Source organism: Folsomia candida, unplaced genomic scaffold, assembly GCF_002217175.1.
Source record: "Folsomia candida strain VU population unplaced genomic scaffold, ASM221717v1 Fcan01_Sc020, whole genome shotgun sequence".
Classification (NCBI taxonomy): domain Eukaryota; kingdom Metazoa; phylum Arthropoda; class Collembola; order Entomobryomorpha; family Isotomidae; genus Folsomia; species Folsomia candida.
This window is the reverse complement of record NW_019091212.1, coordinates 521,177-540,380: the sequence shown is the minus strand read 5'-3', so window position 1 is coordinate 540,380 and position 19,204 is coordinate 521,177. Positions and strand designations below refer to the sequence as shown.

The following is a 19,204-nucleotide window of genomic DNA, read 5'->3' as shown; positions in this document are numbered from 1 at the left end:
CGGACTAATATGTATTTATGACAAAAACTAGATACGAAATGTGTAAAAATAATATGAATTTTAATATTCACTTTAAAATGGGGACAGATCTTTAAACAAACTATTCTTATAAACTATTGATTAACATGCGAAATGAAAATAATGAAATTTTAATAAAAATTTTCAATTTTATCATCAGAATAAAATTAACATTATTTAGAACGAATTTCTAGGACAACTAAATATTAAACTGGTATCGATTAAGACTTGAAATGTAGTTTTAATAAAAAATTTCCTGTTTAAGACTAATTAAAGTTTGACACGTGAGTGAATTATCTAATCTGATCTATCGTGTCGAGCTTGGCGGGATAGACGGTGCAGGCTGGGTAAGAAAGGTGTTGACACGGTCGACGATTTGGGTCGCATTGTGAGCAGAAATGCCCAATTTTAGGAACCACTCGCCCACTTGAGTCAGATTTTGGTGACGTTCCATCGCAGCCTGAGTCGTGTTGGGGTTCAGTTTCTGGTTGGGGGCGCGGCTGCGGACGATGCGCTCCATCTTGAAGAAGAAATTTAAATATTAGAGCGTGTAATTAATTGTCATAGGGCGGATATGTATTTATTTTCAAATTTTTCATTTGATAACGAACGATGGTAAAACTTTGTGCGTGTGTTCCTAAACTCGAATAGATTACACAAATTTCAAAATATTTTTGCATATTGTCACATATTTCTAGGTTTTCAGACATAGTTCTAAATATTTCCGCTAATATACGGAAATCTTTTGCATATTTTTTTAAAAAAATACGTATATATTTATTTTGTAAATATTTCAAAGGTGTGAAACGAAATTTGTTTCTCGTAGAAAGTGGACTACAAAAAATCCAAGGTATTAAATTCAAATTTACACATTTTGTGAAAAGAAAATTCTGATTTTGTGTGCATATATTGTGAATATTTTGCCGTGTTTTTCCAAAATATTTTAAATACATCTTTCATCGATTTTTCCTAAATACATAACCGTCCTCTGTAAATTAAAGTTGACTTGAGTGTTACGTTACGTTACCTCAGCGCTTCGATGAATCAGGTTACTCGGAAGGCCGATTTCTTGTGCCACTTGGCGTGCAAAACTGGACACGGAGACGCCATCAGTCAACTCGTAGAGGTAAGTTATTCCCCCCGTGGCACCGGCGTCTTGCTGGAGATACTTCATCCTCTGCAACTTGAGGACGTTCGAGTCATCGAGATAGTTCATCATCGTGTTGAAGTGTGTCGACACGAAGGTAACGGGACACTGGTTTTTCCTGTTGAGAAGATCGTTCACACTGGCGACAAGCAAACAGAGTCCGTCGGTTTCGGCGGTCCCCTTGCCAAACTCGTCAATGAGGAGGAGCGACCTATAATTCAAGTGTCCAACGTTTTACACACCATGATTTACATGCATACGTAAACTAGTTGCACCAACCGGTATGTAAATTATTAGATGTGCAAATAATTGTGAGCAAGCAATAGATGGTGTGTAAATGTATTGGTGTGCAAATCATAGTGTGAAATTCATGGTGTATAAATTAACGGGAATCACCTATCCGTGGAGGTCCGTAGAGCGAGTGACATTTGATTCAGGTCCATCATGAAGCTAGAAATTCCTGTGGAAATAGATTCCGGGGCGTGAATTCGGGTACAAATCCGGTCGAAAGTGGGGATCTTGACGGACTTGGCGGGGACGAAGGATCCACTCAACGCCATGATGCAAATGACGCCGACCTGCTTTAAATAGACACTTTTCCCACTAGCATTCGGCCCGGTTAGCACTACGACACGCTCCGCTTCGAGAAATTTTGTAGTGTTGGGGACACATCCGCCAATCACGTCGACGAGCGGGTGTCGTCCCGCGATGATTTCGAATCTCCCAGGCGTCGTGATGATGCTGGGTCGGACATAGCTACTGTTTTTCGCCAAGGTGGACATCGAAATTAAACAATCTAGGTCAGCCGCGAGCCTGCCAATTCTTAAGATGACGGTAGCCTCGGATAAGATGCGTTCCGAGAGGTAGATCATAATTCCGGTTTCCAGTTCTAAAATTGCGACTTGACAATCGCCCAAGATAACGTCGAGTTCCCGGGTTCGTGGCGTTTTGTAATACGCGGAATCTCCGGAGATGAAGGTGAAGTCAAAGTTGTCGATTTGAAGGTCATCCTCAGTCAAGTTTTCACGCCAGAGGCCGATGCTGAGGAGATATCCGACTTCCGGGATGTAGACGACTTGACACCGGGAAACATAGCCGGGGAGAGAATTGAGTTCTTCACGGGCGACGAGGGCCAAAATGTCAGGAAGGCAGGAGAGTTGGTGCTTCTTGGTGTCGATCCTGTCGTCTATTCCGGCCCGCGCGACGATCCGTCCGACACGGATGGATTCTTCGAAGTCGATGATTTGCATCATTTCGCCGGTCAAGGTGCGTAAAATGGATAAATGGGCGGGATTCCCGATTTCGGCGAAGGCTGTGACCTAATGGAGGATTTGATTTATTTTTAAATTCTGGACTACAAATTTTTAGAGCAGATCGTTCCCAATTTAAAAAAAATATACACTCCAGATTTTGACACTTTTTGAAGGATGAGATTCAAGTTTAGGAAAGCCCTAACAAAAATTGGGGCTCATCTAAACTGGCTTCCATTAATCAACTTACTGACTACAAATTTGTCGTCCAGGATTTTAAAATAAAATCCCAAAGCTGAGAAATGATTAAAAATGTGCTGATTTTGCTGATGAGAGATCGAGTCCTACCTCGCTGGGCTGAGCGGCGCAGATTTCTCCGAGTGTAATGCAGCTGAACATGGTGCTGTAGAGCTCTTTCCATTCCGCGACGGAGGCGTGGAGAAGGGTCAAGTGATACAAAAGTTTGGGGAGATTTTTCATGGTTTTTAAGCAGTCTTTCGCTGCCTTGGTGAACTCAAGGTTTCTGAGCTGGTTGCAGTACTCGATCACGTCGTAGCGTCGGCGGAGTAGGGAGACATCGCGGGAAGGGCGGAGTAGCATGAGGCGCAAGGCGCGTGCCCCCATTCCGGTGGAGCAGCCTTGTTTGAGACAGCTGAATATGCTGAGACCCTCCTTTGCGCCGATGTGCATGCCTTGTTTGACGGAGGAGGGGTGCAAGTCAAGCGAGAAGATTTGTAATGATTTCCACGCAGTGTCGTCGACCATGACGATGTCGTCCCTGTAAATAGAAAAGGCATATTTACAATGGAGGTCTCACAGCGTATGCTCTCCTATTTTGGCGAAATTAGTGTCAATCTATCACAAATTTAATTCGTATGAAATTTGGGAAAGACACGATCTCCCAATGGGCACGTTTGGCGGAGATATTTGCATCCGAAGAGGAGAAAACTCACAGAAAATTGGAAAGCATAACATTTGTCAACTTTTCTCGTCTTCTGATTTAAATACAATCTCTACAAAACCTGCGTGTTGGGAGATCGTGCATTTTGAAAATTTCAGATTAATTTAAGTTGTGATCGATTGACACTAATATGGTCAAAATCTGTGAGCATACATTGGGAGACCTCCATTGTCAGTAGGATTCACGTTATCAGTTTGGGAAATATGATTTTTTGGTTAAAAATCATTTCATAAATTAGTCTTATTATTTCAAAATAAAACTAACTCGATAGCTCTGCCCGTTCAAAAGTTATCCATGGTCAAATTTTTATATTTTTGTGACACTTCTGCATTCAGTAACTTTTGAAAGAGTAATTTTATTTTTGAAATAATCCTAATTTTTTGGCGTATTCTTGTGCAAAAAGGTTTCAGGTTGTTATTTCGCAAAGTGAAAATGCATGGGCGAAATCATGTATATAAATACTCACATTCCACACGGGCTAACGCTCAAGACGGGGACTATTCCTTGTACCAATTCGATCTGGAAGAGTTCTCTCCCTCGCTTATCCAAATATTGGAGAAGTGCGCCCGCAGCGCGGACCGCTTTTTCATTCCCCAACGGGAGGAGAGACGAGATGAAGAGGTTGTGCTCCTCGTCACTGCTGTCTTTTGGCTCGTACGGGACTTTGATGGCGAGCAAGCGATTCTTGCAGCCTTCCGGAGAGAACAGTTTCGACTGGAGGAGGATAAGCTGGGTGTGTGCTTTAGGTTCCTGTGGGTTATGGGGTGGTGGTGCAGATGATTCCGATAATAAGGGCCGTGTCACTTCCTCTTCTCCACAAAGATCGTCAGCAAGCTTCCGAAAGTCGTCGTCTTGTCCGCCATTGATGAGGAGGCATCTAAGGAGAAGAATTTACATAATGTAAAATTGATCCAATTTGGGTTTATGAAAGTACCAGTGTTTTGGGTGCAAGAAAGCTACTTTCTTGGATCGTAAGTGAAATGGATGGTAAATTGGCAAAATGAATGTATAGGAACCAGAATTTAACCTCACAAACCTGGGGACAATTTGACGATATAAAGATCGAAATACGTAAAAATCTGGCCCCGCTTCCGCAGTATCGGCTAAAACGAGGAGCTAAATAAAAAAAGACTAATTTAAAAAATTCATATTTAAAAAATTTTATCAAATTGTGTGCCCCTTTAAATTCCTTACCTCCGATGTATCCAGATGATAACAAGCCGCCCCAAGTTTCCCACCAGCATAAATGACGGACATTACGGTCTACAATAAAATAAAATAATTAATTTTAAATTGAAACTAATTGCAAAACTCACATCACTTAACGTATCCTCATCGTCCTCATCTCTCCCTTCACCACGGAGTCGTTGCCGTCGCAAGACATTGCTTAACTCTGTGCTACTAATATTCGTCAAGTGGACGACGGATTCGGGCACGTCGTCGACATCGTCGCCCTCCAGTACGAGACGGGACATGGAGATGTCCCCCTCTAAAAGTGAGGCCACTCCGTCGTCATCAGCATTGCTGGTGTATGAGCGATCTTGGTCAACTTCTTGCTGCTGCTCATCTTCCTCCTCGTCTTCTTCTTCTGATGACGATAAATCTGGAAACTGGAGAGAAAAGTTTGACACTGCCGGGGTCAACGGAGGTCGTCGAGGCGTGATGTCAGGGGTCAGAGGAGGTCGTCGAGGCGTGCTGTCAGGGGTCAGGGGAGGTCGTAGAGGCGTGCTGTCAGGGGTTAGGGGAGGTCGTCGAGACGTGATGTCAGGGGTCGGGGGAGGTCGTCGAGGCTTAACGTCGGACGTGGCGACAATGTCGTCGTCGTCGTCACTTCTGGTGATGGTGGGGGTGGACGGAATGGTGGGGGTGGGGGTGGACGGGATGGATTGGGACATTGTGACGATGGACTGGAAGATTTAATCTTGAAGATTATTTATGTAGCGTTACGTTAATTAGGATTTAATTTACCTACAACACCTTCATGAAGAGACTCTGGAGAATAAATTAAGTTTTAATTAATTAATTAATTAGAAATTAATTAACGAAGAGAGAGTAGAGTTGAAAAGGCAATTGATTTTTTTTGTTTTTTTTTTGCAGATGAACTGTGAACTGAAAAAGTGAAAACCCAGGCAGCCTTCTCTCCTGACCTGACCTGACTAAAATACCATACAATTGGTAAAAATCAATATTTTTCATTTTTCTACTGGTAATATTTTGAAAGTTAAATATTAATTACGCCATTATTTTATTATTTTCTATAGCACATTATCCGACGCATGATGATAAGTATACATAAATCGGAATGCATGCGGGGTATTATTGTACACTCGGTTCTCCTTATTTACTCCTTTCTTGCCCCAACCCAGTCAACAAAAATATCAAGTTTGTGCTTTAATTTAATTAATCAAGAAGTGAAGACAATTTTATTTACAAACAGTGAAAAGTGAATTTGTTAGAGTATGTAATTAATTAAGGTAAGTAAAAATTTACTCGGGTTTATTAATAGTTACTTATTTGTGCGAATTTCTGAGCGAATTCATCATTTTGTATTTATTATACACTTTGATATCATTTTTCGCAATTTTTTCACGGTTTACATATTTTAAGGGATCTCAGTCCTTTATGGTTAAGATGAATAATTGCAAAAAGGTACACACAGAATAAAGTAGATTAAGCTATTTAAAACGACGGTGGAATTTCAATTGAAAATAAAATGAAGTTAGTATTGGGCGTAGGTTTAGTAATTGCTCAATTTAATTAGTAGAATTTCATAATTGGATAATCCAATTTGGATTTATAGCAGAGAAATAGTTCCGTGAGAGATCTCCACTGTATTTGCACATATCATAGTTTAGAATCTGGCTAAGTTTTTACTGGAGGAGAGGAAACAATTATTATCTCCCCAAACTAGCAGCCTTTGTTAGATTTTTGGTCTGAAAGTAAGTATACAACAAGGATTTCGCGATAATTAACAGCAACAACAACAAGAACTGGAACTGAGTTATATAATTAGTACAAAAAAACTTTGTTCGTTAGTCATCATCATTCATCACGGTTGGCCTGAGGATGCATAGGTTAAGCGTGACGAAATGGTGACGTCCATCGGCCGTCCAGTATTTATTGTTATGCATGCATTATCAACTTGAATATTGCATTGCATGTGCATGGATGTGAACTACAGTAAAAATATTTACACTCCAGTCCAGCAACAGAGATAATTAAGTAGAGGAAGCGACGTGATTAAGATTTTGGAGAGAATAATATGTTACAAAATGTAAAATTAGATAAATAGTTGGACATATCTTTTAGGCGTTATTCCAAATTAAAATTGTGATCTTTCACCTCTCGTCCCCAGGGTTATCACAGATCAAAATCGTAACCTACCCCGTCTAACAAACCAAACTACCGATGATAACAGATATCTGCCTCCACGAGACAAAACTTAAATACCTTGAAAAATACTATCGAGATTTCACTCATATATGATTCATTTGTCACTTATGACCTGGCGCCGTGACCTATTGGCCTACATGGTAGGATAGCGAACTCCCTTTAGATATCAAATATCCGGAAACTAAATAAGCATTAAAAAGGTTGGCGAGACTTATCATCGTTCTCACACAGACAGACATATCGATCACAAAAATAGCTTCACCATTCCTTCCTCTAAAGTTGTACATGCCCTTCAGAATTTTATCCATCAAGCTCCTAAGGATACCATGCAAGCAAACTATTTTTTGCACACACTTTAGCCCGTGCAGAAACGATGTGCGTCATTCTTTAAGTACTTTTGGTCCTCGCACAGTTGTTCGTTAGTCATTGACGACGACCGTCCCATTCCTCCTGTCCGATCCCCCATTTACTTATCATAATATCGCCAAGAAGAGTGAGTGAGGTGAAGTGAACACGAAGCAATGAGATCACAGCTAGCGTTCATTTTCGGCGAGTGAGACCTTGGTTACTGAGATTGTATTGCAGGTAGTCGAGTAATTTGGTTTGGTTGGTGAGCAAAAAATAAATACATAAATTCCTTCCCATCCATGCCACACTGTAATAAGCAGACTATTAGTTTAGTCATCCATCCATCCTAAGTATCTACACACTCTTTTGTTATATATGTATTCCGGTCAATTTTTATTAGTGTCTGCTAAAAAGAGGAAAATATTTTGAGTCAGATACCTAGATCAGAGACGTGTAGCTTTGTTAGTCATCATCATTACTTATGGAGTGAGAGTGATCCCCTGATCTGATTAAGAAATTAGTTTTGCATACTTGCAAAAATTTGTGCTAAATTTTCACTAAAAATGACCAGCAAAGTGCGAGTTTTTAATTTTTAAAGGAGCTTGTGTGTCATTGAGGAGACGGCATTATTACCGCGAGCGAGGCCAGTAGTTTGTTTGCTCGATAAACAAATAATAAGCAGGACGGAAAATTATTTTGTTTTTGAACAGCTGGAAATTATTTAATAATTTTGCGTGTAGTTAAATAAGTTAGGTAAGTCGAGAGAAGAAAACAGTTTAAAGAAAATCATCTATTTCATCTGTCCAATTAGTAATATTGGTATTGCGCCGCAATAATGTTAGTGATTGTTATGATGGTTAAATTGTTAATGGTGTAATTTAATTTTTTCATTTGGATTTTTACAGAACGAAGTTTACATTTGATGATGGATATTTAACCGTATTTTTTGGGGAGACAGAGAATGCCCAAAATTGGTGGATTTTTCCATGAATATTTAGTAAAATAGGTGAGTGAGTGAAAGTTAAATGTTTATTCAGTTTAACTTTGTATTGAAGCAATTCACACAGGCCTTGGTAACATCGTAAAATCCGTAAATTGTGTAAATCTACAAGCTTTTACTCATGTTTGGAAGGACAATTAGCTTACAAACTTTTGTAAACTTGCTCAGATCAAGCTCGTTATTTTGTTAAAGTTTGTAAATTATTTTACAAAATTCACGGATTTACGAGTTACCAATGACTGCGTTAATTGTCTCATTGATTTTTACGAATTTTTATTATCTAGATTTGAAGTACTTTTATCAAAGATGGGTGAGAAACGATCCCGTCAAACATTTTCGATAGACGACGCGTTTGAGGAAGAACACACCGATGCGATTCGTGTTTACGGGGCGACAACGACGACGGAGAGGTCTCCACTGCGCCCACCTTCGAGTTCGTCGGGTCGTGTCAGTTTGCCATCGTCCATGAGTGTGGCTGGGGCGGACGCGGTCTCCGTCCACATTCACGACCCTCCTACCTCGCTCTCGGTCAAACCGATTATCCGCGGCCTTACAAAGTTGAAGGGAGGAGATGATGTAAGTGCTAATTAGCTGTTGAGGCAATTTAAGGAGGCATTTTTAACCTTGTAAAATCTGAAAACTTCAAAGTTTTTCGAAATTTTACAAATATTTCGAAGGAAAGTTAGCTTACAAGTTTTTGGAAACGTATTTAAATCAAGGGTGGCTCTTTATTTGGTAAAAGTTTGTAAAATTATTCTGCACAACGCACGGGTTTTACAAGTTTTCAACGACTGTGTGAATTGCCTCAATTATTGTAAAGTTTATTAAAATTTCATATTAATTTTGTCCCTGTTATGTTAATAAATCTCATCCTGTATTGCAGTCTGTATCGAAGGATAGTGATTCTTTAATCACGGAAGAACTAGAATCTTCCTACGACCCAGCAATGCCTTGGTTTTACCACCCTAAAGTTAGAGAAAATTGGAAAATGGTTCTCGCCGCTTTCTTCTTGCTTGTTATCGGTCTCGGTAAGAGAAGCAGTAATGAATATTCATTCATTAATATACATCATTAGTTATGATTTGGCTAATTTCTTTCTCTAGGCCTCACCATTGGTGGCATTGTAATCGTAAGTCTGCCAATAAACGGGATTCAAGGCGCTGTATTTATCTTCGCTGGAATTATCTGCCTCACGCCTGGCGCCTACCATTTGTTTTACATTTACTGTGCAGTGAAAGGAAAGCGAGGCTATGACTTTTACCATCTCCCTCTCTTCAACTGACGTCAAGAAATTAAAAAAAGTGACAAAGTTAGCAATTTTACGTGTTGTGAACGAAGATGTTAAATACCTGCGAAATTCCAGTGAAAATTTATAAGGAGTCAAAATTCAAGAAATATACGTAATTAATTGAATAGCTTGTTAAAATTAGTTTACGCAGCAGGTTGTGGTTCCTACCCAAATTGAAATTATTAATTAGTTAGGTAATTAATTAATTAATTAATAGCATGCCTCGAATTATTTAATCTCCTCGTTCAATTAATTATAATGAATTGTTCAACTTTCTCGGGTTTCTGTCACGGTGGGTACTAAAATCCGTAATAATTTGTACGCAATATGTACTAATTAATGATATCTTTCACGACTCACGTGTGACTTTGTTTTTGTAGGAAAGAAAAAAAAACGTGTTTGGTTTTAAGTAATAAAAATATGCAAATACGTAACACAGCACAATCGAATAATAATAATAATGAGAATACCGTCCGACACTGTGTGGATGGATGGAAGTATGTTTATACTGCGAAAATTAGTTAATTAATTAAATCTTGTACAATTAGGTTAATTTGCAGTTAAAAATCTGTTGCATTACTGCTGCTGCTACTACTCGTCTTTGTTAGCCAAATGAATTGAGATATTATAATTAGTCTGAAAACACAGAAATCCGAATTCAATCTACGTACGTGTAAACCGATGATAATAATAATGTTTCAAAGTAATGAGGCATTTCACGTCCGCTTCCGGAAGTCCGTAAGTTTGATGAAACTTAGAACAGTTCGAGCGTAACTTTTTCTTGCGAACTTACAAAAAGTTGCGAAGATGAAAGGCACTTTTTTGGCTCGTAAACTTACTGATTACGAACTTCCGAAGCCTGACGTTAAATGCCTCAATAGTTGCTAATACAGAGCGTGAATCAAGATACAAAACTCACTTTTGTTTTTGAGATAACAAGTGTTAGAGACATCTGGGATTACTGAAATTTGTATGTACCGTACCCAGATAGTCAGGGAACAGTTTGCAAAATAACTCTTAGTTCTGTGCATCAACATGCCCCCACTCCCCCCCACGGAGTGCGAGGTAGCCGTAAAAGAGTTTTCCAATGATGAATTGTACCATAAAAAATTGTTAAGAAAATGGCGACAATTGAATTCAATGCCAGTTGAAGCCATAAGTCCAGTGTATTAAATGACACTAGCATAAAGAAGCAGGGATCATTGGCTGGAGTTCCACCTCCACCGAAGTGGCGTCCAAGATCAGCTAGGATCGAGGATGTGTTGTACTATATCGCAAATTTCATCAATAAGGAAAATCCGTCATGACAGAAAAGTATCCAAAATGTTGGGGATGAGTCAGGCAATAGTTTTTAGGGTCAGTCACTCTGACCTAAATAGATTAAAGCGGAGGAGGACCATGTGTACGCCCCCACGCAGTCTTACATCATGTTTTTCAAAGCAACTTCGCGATAACTGAATGAAAACTTAATTTCCAGAAATAAATTTTGTACTGAAATTACTCTTGACGAGTCGCATGACATTATTCAGATAGATTATTTTTGATTTTGGTACTTTAAGCAGAGATTTTCAAGCGGACTGCTCGGGCGCTGAGTGGGTTTTGGAAAACTTTTCAAAACGAGTGGAACAAAATAATAATAATAGATTTATTTCAGCACACAAATTTTGTCAAATAATTTACAAAAATGATCAAACCCTATCTAGTAGGAAATATCTTGATCATCTACGTCGCTTAAACAATATCAAGCTCATCTTGATTTAACATAAATATATTGTTTTACAAATAATAGTTCGAGTTGATTAAATTATTTCATCAATAAATACCTTAACTTATTTCATCAATAAATAGGTCCTTAACTTATTTTTGAACGTAACATAACTCAGTTCATCCTTAATGTCATTAGGTAGTGAATTCCATAATAATATTCCCCTAAAGTTAAAAGAGTTTCTCCCAAATTCTGTCCTTGGCTTCATGGTACTACGAAAATTATTGTTGCTCGAGCCCCGAGTCATATGATTGTGAAACTCAGATAGTTTACAAAAATAACCGTCAAAAAATGGAACATTATTGAGCTTAACAATTTTATACATAATACAGAGTGTACGAAAAATTGACATATCCTTTGGGAATAACCAATTTAAATCTAACTTTATATCGGACGACACTGGATCAAACTTTCTTTTGCGCAACACTAATCGAGCCAATGACCGAATAACTCTTTCTGCAACAATAAGGTTTCTCTGTGAGGCGACACCCCAGACACAAGACATGTAATTTAAAATTGAGATTGCTACAGCCACTCCAATAGTTATAAGTGATTTTTGTGTAAAATATTGCCTTACAGTGTACAAGCTTCTTATTCTAAAATAAGCCCTTTTAGCCATGTCATCAATATGATACCTCCAGCTTAAACGAGAATCAATAGTTAAACCCACACATTTTAACCTGTCACACGGAACAATAGTAACACCACTAACAGTAACATTAAAATTGGACATTAAACTGAGATGTGAACGAGACCCGAGTAACAACATTTTTGTTTTACGGTCATGAAGTGACAGGCTATTATCCGAAGTGTACCGTACAATATTATTCATGTCTTCATTTACACAATTTTGTAACTCTGCTAGTCTTCTGATGTGTCCAAAATAAGCAAAAGTTGAGTCATCTGCAAAGTAGTTAGGTAATGCATATTTTAACGCTTTCGGCATGTCATTAATATACAAAGAAAACAATCTAGGACCGAGAATACTACCAGCTGGAACACCCGCCATAGTTTTTAATACTTTTGACTTTTTACCATCTACATCAACAAATTGTTTTCTGTCTGACAGATAATCACGTAGCCAGTGGTCAGATATACCATACAAATCATGTAACTTTTGTAACAATTTTCCTCTATGAACAGAATCAAAAGCCTTCTTAAAATCAACAGTGATCAAAACGCACACCATTCCCTTATCCAAATTCAGACGAATCAAGTCCGTGAGTCCTAGTCCTAAGTGCTCTGTACTGTGATATTTACGGAAACCGAACTGAGAACGGCACAATATTTTATTTTCGTCTAGATATTTTTCAAGTCTATTGCTGAAGACTTTCTCCATCAACAGCAAAAGATAGGGCGTTAGAGTTATTGGCCTAAATTCGTCTGGCTTCGTAGCATTACTAATTTTGGGAATGGGGACAACACGCGAACACTTTAATTGGTCAGGGACTCTACCAGAGGAAAATGACTTTTTGAAAACTGAAACAAGAGAATCCCTAAAATGAGGAATGGGAAGAGCAAGCCCTAACATGTACATTGACATGCCTACAGTATCTGGAAATTTGGAAGATTTGTGCTTGAGGCCTTTCCATGCAGAAACTATCTCAAACGTTGAAACGGATTTCACCAAAAATTTTGCTGACTTGGAAATATCAATTGGGCTAAAATTTCCAACAGTATCAAAAGGTGCCACCCCTTCTGGAAAGCCCATTGAGCAATAATATTGATTAATTTGATCTGGACTAATGTTGGCACCTATTTCTCCCTGGATTTTGCCAAAGCGCAAGCCAAATAACTTGAGAGTATCCCAAGGGCCTATCTTGTTTACTAAGCGTTGAGTGTTATCAAAAGTATCTACCTTCAAAGAGTTGCGAATTGACTTATTCAAAATCTTAAACTCACAAAAATCATAAGTACTACGTGATTTCTTCCACAAATTATAATGAAAGTCTCTTCTCTGTATAAGTTCTTGTGTGCGCTTTGATACACGAGTTGAAGTTCTATCCAGCTTGACTGTAGTTGTTTCAATTGGAGCATGTCTATCAAAAACAGAAAGAATATTATTGGTTAGTGCGTGACACAAAATATTACAATTACCATCAAATGGTAACTTCTTGACACTTTCAACCATATCATTTACAAATAGTTCAAAATTTATACTTTTATAGTTACGCTTCTTTATCTGTTTTGATCTATTTATCTCGTTACATACTTTGACTTTACAAAAGCAGAAACGATGGTCAGATATACCCTCCTCTGAAACATTGATCTCAATAATTTTTGAAACTTGATTATCTTTAACAATAACAAAATCTAATAGACTGTCGTCTCTGGTAGGCATTTTAATTAGCTGAACATAATTATGTCGATCAATTAAGCTTATCATTTTCTTTGACTCGGAAGAATTAACCAGCATATTTACATTAAAGTCACCAAGTATAAAGCTTTGATTCGACATCGTGTTGAGAAAAGAAAGAATTGCTTGGATATTACGCAAATCATTTAGACACGGATCAGGTTTATAAATTACGCAAACAATAATTGACTGCCTATGATTAATTTGAACCTTAAGAATAAGATATTCCACACAACTTCGATCCAACCACTTTATATCATAATTCATTACCCTTACTTTGAAATATTTTCTTACAATTATCGCAACTCCTCCACCTCTTGTTAATCGATCCTTTCTGTACATTTTATAACCATCCGGCACGCAATACTCACTGTCCTCCTTGAACCAAGTCTCAGTCAAACAAAATACATCTAGATTATAATCAGTAACGAGTTTTAAAACCATTGGAAATTTATCATTATACGACCGTAAATTTTGATGACCGATACAAATAACCTTCTTACGATACATTAGTCAATCAACAACCATATTTCCATCCTCTATTGACACTTCAACCCTATTTTCTTTGGGTCGCGGCTGTGAAATATGTTCCTGATCACTTTTCCTCTTTAGCGACGCCCGTGTTTCTCTCCCACCGTTTGATGATCTTGACGCCACCTTTGCCTTCCATTCCTCCTGCTCCTTGTGAGTAAGATCCTTCCGAACTGAGATCGATCTAAATTCCTCCCGTCCAGCCAGTAATTTGCGATTGTTCAGGGCAGTAGACTTCTCTGCTGCAGATGGGAATACGATTCGGAGTGGTCTCGGCTTCCTTCCATTAGGGTCACCAATTCTTGTGTCGTGCAGAGTGTGGTTCCAGGCGGGAGCAATTACACTCAATATTTGTTTTGCTGCCTGTAACCCGGCTGCAGTCTCTGGGACTCCCATCATAACAATGTTCGACATCCGAAGAATACGTCGCTTTTGCTCATGAATTTCTTCCCTCAGTGACAATAGGTCTTGTTTGACGCCTGACTCCATCGCATCAACCTTCTTCTCTAAAACATCTTGGCGCTTTTCAACTCTTTCGACTTTATCCCAGGTTTCCGATTTTGTCCAAAACATCGGCTGTGAATGTTGCAAGTTCAGCTCTGACTGCACTTCCGACTTCAGCTCTGACTGCACTTCCTACAGCTGCTGTTATCTTTTGCTCAAACGTTATTGCCGCCTCATCATGTGATTGTTCTTGACCCCCTTTACTTCCTCCCAGCCCCAGTGCTCCAAACATTTTGTGTAAATAAATTTCTTTTAGTATGTTGTAACAAATTTGAAAAAGATCAAATAATCAATAAATTCTTGCCTGGGACTGAGCCCAGCCAAGGTCAGTGCGTTTTAGTTGCCTCCAGAGTGCATTAAAACTCGACCATGACCGGGACCGATGGGACGACCAGAAAAGTTAATCAAAACAAGTCTGTATGCTGCGAATGGAGTGATGATTGAATAATTGAGAAAAGGTTAGAGTCGTCGTCGTTGAATTACTCGACTTCAAAATGTAAGAAATTTAGAGTTCACAGTTTTATATAAGTTTATACATGGGCTAGCATTAGAAGCTACACAGTGAATAAGATTTAATGTTAGCTGGCACTGTCGCGATTAATTTGTCAAACTTTTAAATGGCTTAAGATGTGATGTAACAGCGAAATTAGCTTTAAATTTAGCTTTACCAAGTAGCAGATTTGATGCTAAGTTAAGTGAAACAATTTTTAGTTTGGGTGGGGCAGTTGCACATCCAAAATTTTGGATTATTATAAAATTCTAAAATGGAGGAGCAAGGAATGTGCACACCACCACCACCATCACTCCAAATCACTCCAAAAAAGTGTCAAAGGTGATAATAGCGTGGAAAAAGCGACTGCACCTCGTTAGACAAACTAATGGGCTACACATTGAAGCAATTTACAAAATTCACAAACGAAAAATGAAGCTGTAGAAAAATAAACTAAAGTGAGTTTTGTATCTTGATTCACCCTCTGTAGTAAAAAAAGTGCTGGTTTCATTTTACTTTCAGGATCTGTAAATCACTTAAAAATTAAGTGCATGTTTTTTTACTACTTGTGTCGTGATTTTTGTACATTTAGATACATACGTACTTTGAAATTGTTTCAATATTGAAGAAATACACATTAACAGTTAAATAAGTTAAATGATGACGGGTTTAAGTAAGAAAAATAGAACCTGAGAAATGAACAGTGTAACAGTTTAATTAAGATTCGAAACATTTTAACAATTATTGTGCTTTGTCCAACGTCTTCTGTTTTATCATACACGCGTATAACTTGCCAGAGAAGAAGGAAGAAAATGATTTAGTTCTCGCCTTGGTTGAATTATTATGATGTAATTAATTATAAATCGTATCCACGAAGGGAAGAAGAAGAAAGAAAGATAATCGCATTTTAACTATTATTACATTTAGATTATTAGTGTTTTAATTAATTCGTCCGTACTGTCCACAGCTAAAATATGAAGCAATCACTACACGCAATGTATTATGTATTAATTAAGAATTAATCTCTTTTTTTGTCACACTGCTGCTGAATCATGTCGTCTTTAAAATCCTCCGTTACCTATGAAATTATTTATGTATGTCCTGTCCTGTCGCAATTATTAACAAATTCTGTCGAAATTATGTAATTTATGGTGATACGATTGAATACGGTATCAAATAATGATTAGGATAATTTCTCGTGGTAGAAAAGAAAGGCTTAAATATTTTCTTTTCGTGACTAATTATTAATTTTCATTTAGTTTAGTTATGAATTTCAAGACCGAATTTTGTGTGAAATGGAAATCCGATTTTTTTTTCATGTTGATGTTTTATATGAGCTAAAACTAGCTGTTATTAAACGCCTCTGAGAATTAAAATCGAATTAGTAAACGCTATAGATTTTCGTTTTCATTCGTCCCTTTGAAAGAAACCTTTTGTCCCCAGCTCGATCTGTACTTATTACACAATTGTATTGTTATTTTCCATTAATTATTTTAAAAAGACTGATTTGTTAGTGCTTAATTTTTCATGATGCATAATTTACTACACGGATAATACATACATAATTTTTAATAAGAAAGAGGAGATGGAGAGAGGCAAGATTTATACGTAAATGTATGTCTTACTATTTAATTACTGATTAATTATTCCTCTTTTGATTAATTTCGCATGGTAAATATTTAATAATATTGCAAGCACGTGGTAGTTAGTTCTACTAAATTGGAAACTCTTAATTATAGTAGAGATGTATTATTTAGTAAATAATACGGTTGTCGCGTTGTCAATACTTGGTAAAGAAAAAAGAAACGAAAATAAAAACAATGAAAACGATTTGTATTGTAACGACATGTTTTTTGCACCTTAATAAATTTGCACCCTGGTCAAAATTAAGTAGTTAATTCACACAGTCCTTGATAATTTTGTAAATCTGTAAATTCTTTAAATTTGCAAAATTTTACTCATATTTCTAAAGAAACTTAGCTTACAAAGTTTTGTAAACTTGCTCCGATCAAAGGTGTATTTTGAATATTTTGCAAAAATTTGCAAAATTATTATACAAATGCATGGTTTTCGCAAAGTTACCAATGACTTCGTGAATTGCCTTAATAAGTTAAATACAGATTTTTGTTTAATATGTCGGCAAAATGCTTTACGTTGCGAATTTTGCATTCCTTAAATTCAATGACACTGACGATATCAGACTTATCATGGATATGATACATATCTATGAAAAAAACCTCGTGAATGGTAATATTTGATGGGTGTTTGCTTTACGAGGTGGCAAAATCGTGTTACATACACTTTTTGAATGGAAAACATGAAAGTAAATACATAGATATTTTAGTTTATGTAAGTAATGCGTCAAGATCAATTTCGCCTTCTGGGCACAAAGAGCAGGTCGTGTCTGTAAATAAATCTCACATTGCGTAATGGCAATAAATACATAAATGTCTCACGTACGTGCATGTAAATATGTAGAAGGACGTCAAGTACAAGTCAAAACCAAAACGAAATCATGTTCAATTTGTTAGCAAATCTGATAAGAAAATACGTCTACGTACTAACAAGGCGCCTTCCCAAGAAAGCCAAGTGGAAGGGATCGTACGGAAAGGATGTGACCTGTGTTGGGTCGAGAGGTCATCTCAAAAAAATAGATCACGTGTCCCCTACAAGTAATCGTGTTTCGTTTCTTGCAGATTTGCTAAATTTCTGGCATTGAAAAGCAAACAGTGCAAGAAATCTGCGCCATTTAGCGTATGAAGTATAGGTTAGAAGGGCATAATTTCTTGCGTCGTGCATTTCTTGCAGGTCAAATAGCTGCAAGAAACCACTTTTTTGCAGCTATTTCTTGCAAGTGCCTATAAACACTGCCTACAAGTCTACTACAAGGTTTTTGCACTTCAGAGGTTTTGCTTGTGGATTAACTTAATGTCCAAGAAATCCTCACTTGGAGAATTAAACCCTCGAACTTACTCATTAAAAATTACGTGTCAAGTCTGGATTTTTTGGAAATTCTAGCATCGAATGAATCCCCAAGTGACACAAACCTTGCCAAAATTTGTCTCGATTTCCATTCTTCTTCTTCTCTAGAGAAAAAAATGCAATACATACGAATCGAACAAATGGTGAAACTGCATGGAGACGTGATTTAATAATAAAAACTTGGTCTATTTTATTTCACGCTGCATGAATGACTGCGACACAAACAAAGTTATATAATGGTGAATAACAACAACAACAATGTGCCATAGTTGGAAAGAAGGCGATCGAGATTGATGTATAACGAGACAGGACTAAATAATAATGGGAAGAAATAGATCTGTATTTATGAGATCTGTCTCACTTTGCTTACTTCATTCGTCGTGTCGCGTTGAATGGGAAGAAATCCATTGAACATTCATCCATCATCTTTTTGCGATTTGTGCCTTGTTCAAGTCATCATTTGTGACAGATGTATGTATTTGTAGGAGGCGATGTAGGGATGGGTGCGATATGGTGAAAATTTGTAGGGTTCACAAAAAGTAAAATGTGGTAGACTTTTATGTAAGCAATTCATTCGGTCTATTAACACCGTGTTTTTGCAAATGTGCAAAAATTGGGAATTTGATAAAATTCGGGGTTTGTAAAAAAAAATCTCACTGTTTTTAGAAAGAAGTTGGGGTCTATTAACACCGTGTTTTTTGTAAATGTGCAAAAATTTGCAAAAGTGGGAAAATTCAGGGTGTTTATTTAATAAAAGAAATTGGGTTTATTAACAACGAGTGTTTTTGAAAACGTGCCGGTTAAGAAGTAAATTAGATATTGTGCAAAAAATTGCGAAACTGGAAAATTTGCAGGGATTACAAAAAATGCACCGTTTTTTCTACAAATTCGGTCTATTACCACCGTATTTTTGAAAATATATATGTATGCAATATGCATCTCCTATTAAAAAATGTAGCAAATATTGTGCAAAAATTGCGAAAATACATACATACCTCACACCCTCTAACTTTACGGCTCCTGGATTAAATTGAATTTTGCATACATACGAATGTACACGCACTCTCTCTCTCAGAGGAGATAAGTAAGTACAAGATCCGACATAATAGGTGGGACGGATAAGCGGACTTTTGTCATCTCTGAAAATATGAAAGAGCTTCTGGGAGAAATT

General features: G+C 37.4%; 2 protein-coding genes across 8 annotated transcripts; one reads left to right on the top strand and one right to left on the bottom strand.

The window, feature by feature from the left end:
- Window positions 1-43: 43 nt before the first annotated feature.
- On the bottom strand, window positions 44-5,730 carry LOC110858187 (mutS protein homolog 5). Its single transcript, XM_022106869.2, has 9 exons — window positions 5,345-5,730; window positions 4,693-5,283; window positions 4,571-4,639; window positions 4,413-4,492; window positions 3,843-4,253; window positions 2,764-3,193; window positions 1,562-2,484; window positions 1,046-1,376; window positions 44-538 (listed from the first exon to the last, which is right to left on the bottom strand). Exons 2-9 carry the CDS (start codon window positions 5,269-5,271, stop codon window positions 326-328), a joined length of 3,036 nt encoding a protein of 1,011 aa, XP_021962561.2. The 5' UTR covers window positions 5,272-5,283; window positions 5,345-5,730; the 3' UTR covers window positions 44-325.
- Window positions 5,730-16,881, top strand: LOC110858087 (transmembrane protein 134). Of its 7 annotated transcripts, none has more exons than XR_004836737.1 (6): window positions 7,454-7,870; window positions 8,023-8,123; window positions 8,402-8,693; window positions 9,001-9,145; window positions 9,221-10,072; window positions 15,574-16,881. XR_004836737.1 is itself a non-coding variant. In XM_022106745.2 (5 exons), the coding sequence occupies exons 3-5, from the start codon at window positions 8,424-8,426 to the stop codon at window positions 9,397-9,399; spliced, it is 594 nt and encodes a 197-aa protein (XP_021962437.1). In that variant the 5' UTR covers window positions 5,730-5,850; window positions 8,023-8,123; window positions 8,402-8,423; the 3' UTR covers window positions 9,400-16,881. The 7 variants fall into 7 exon arrangements, 4 of the variants coding, with proteins under 4 accessions (XP_021962437.1, XP_021962440.1, XP_021962436.1 ...); XR_004836736.1 differs by having other exon boundaries at window positions 15,551-16,881; XR_004836735.1 differs by having other exon boundaries at window positions 15,542-16,881.
- The last annotated feature ends 2,323 nt before the right edge of the window (window positions 16,882-19,204 follow it).

Coding starts and splice junctions, on each gene's coding strand:
- LOC110858187 (XM_022106869.2), bottom strand. CDS start 5,271: ATGTCCCAATCCATCCCGTCCACCCCCACCCCCACCATTCCGTCCACC. Junction 4,640..4,692: donor ATGAGGATACGTTAAGTGAT/GTGAGTTTTGCA, acceptor ATTTTATTGTAG/ACCGTAATGTCCGTCATTTA. Junction 1,377..1,561: donor CTACGGACCTCCACGGATAG/GTGATTCCCGTT, acceptor CTTGAATTATAG/GTCGCTCCTCCTCATTGACG.
- LOC110858087 (XM_022106745.2), top strand. CDS start 8,424: ATGGGTGAGAAACGATCCCGTCAAACATTTTCGATAGACGACGCGTTT. Junction 8,694..9,000: donor AGTTGAAGGGAGGAGATGAT/GTAAGTGCTAAT, acceptor CCTGTATTGCAG/TCTGTATCGAAGGATAGTGA. Junction 9,146..9,220: donor CTTGCTTGTTATCGGTCTCG/GTAAGAGAAGCA, acceptor TTCTTTCTCTAG/GCCTCACCATTGGTGGCATT.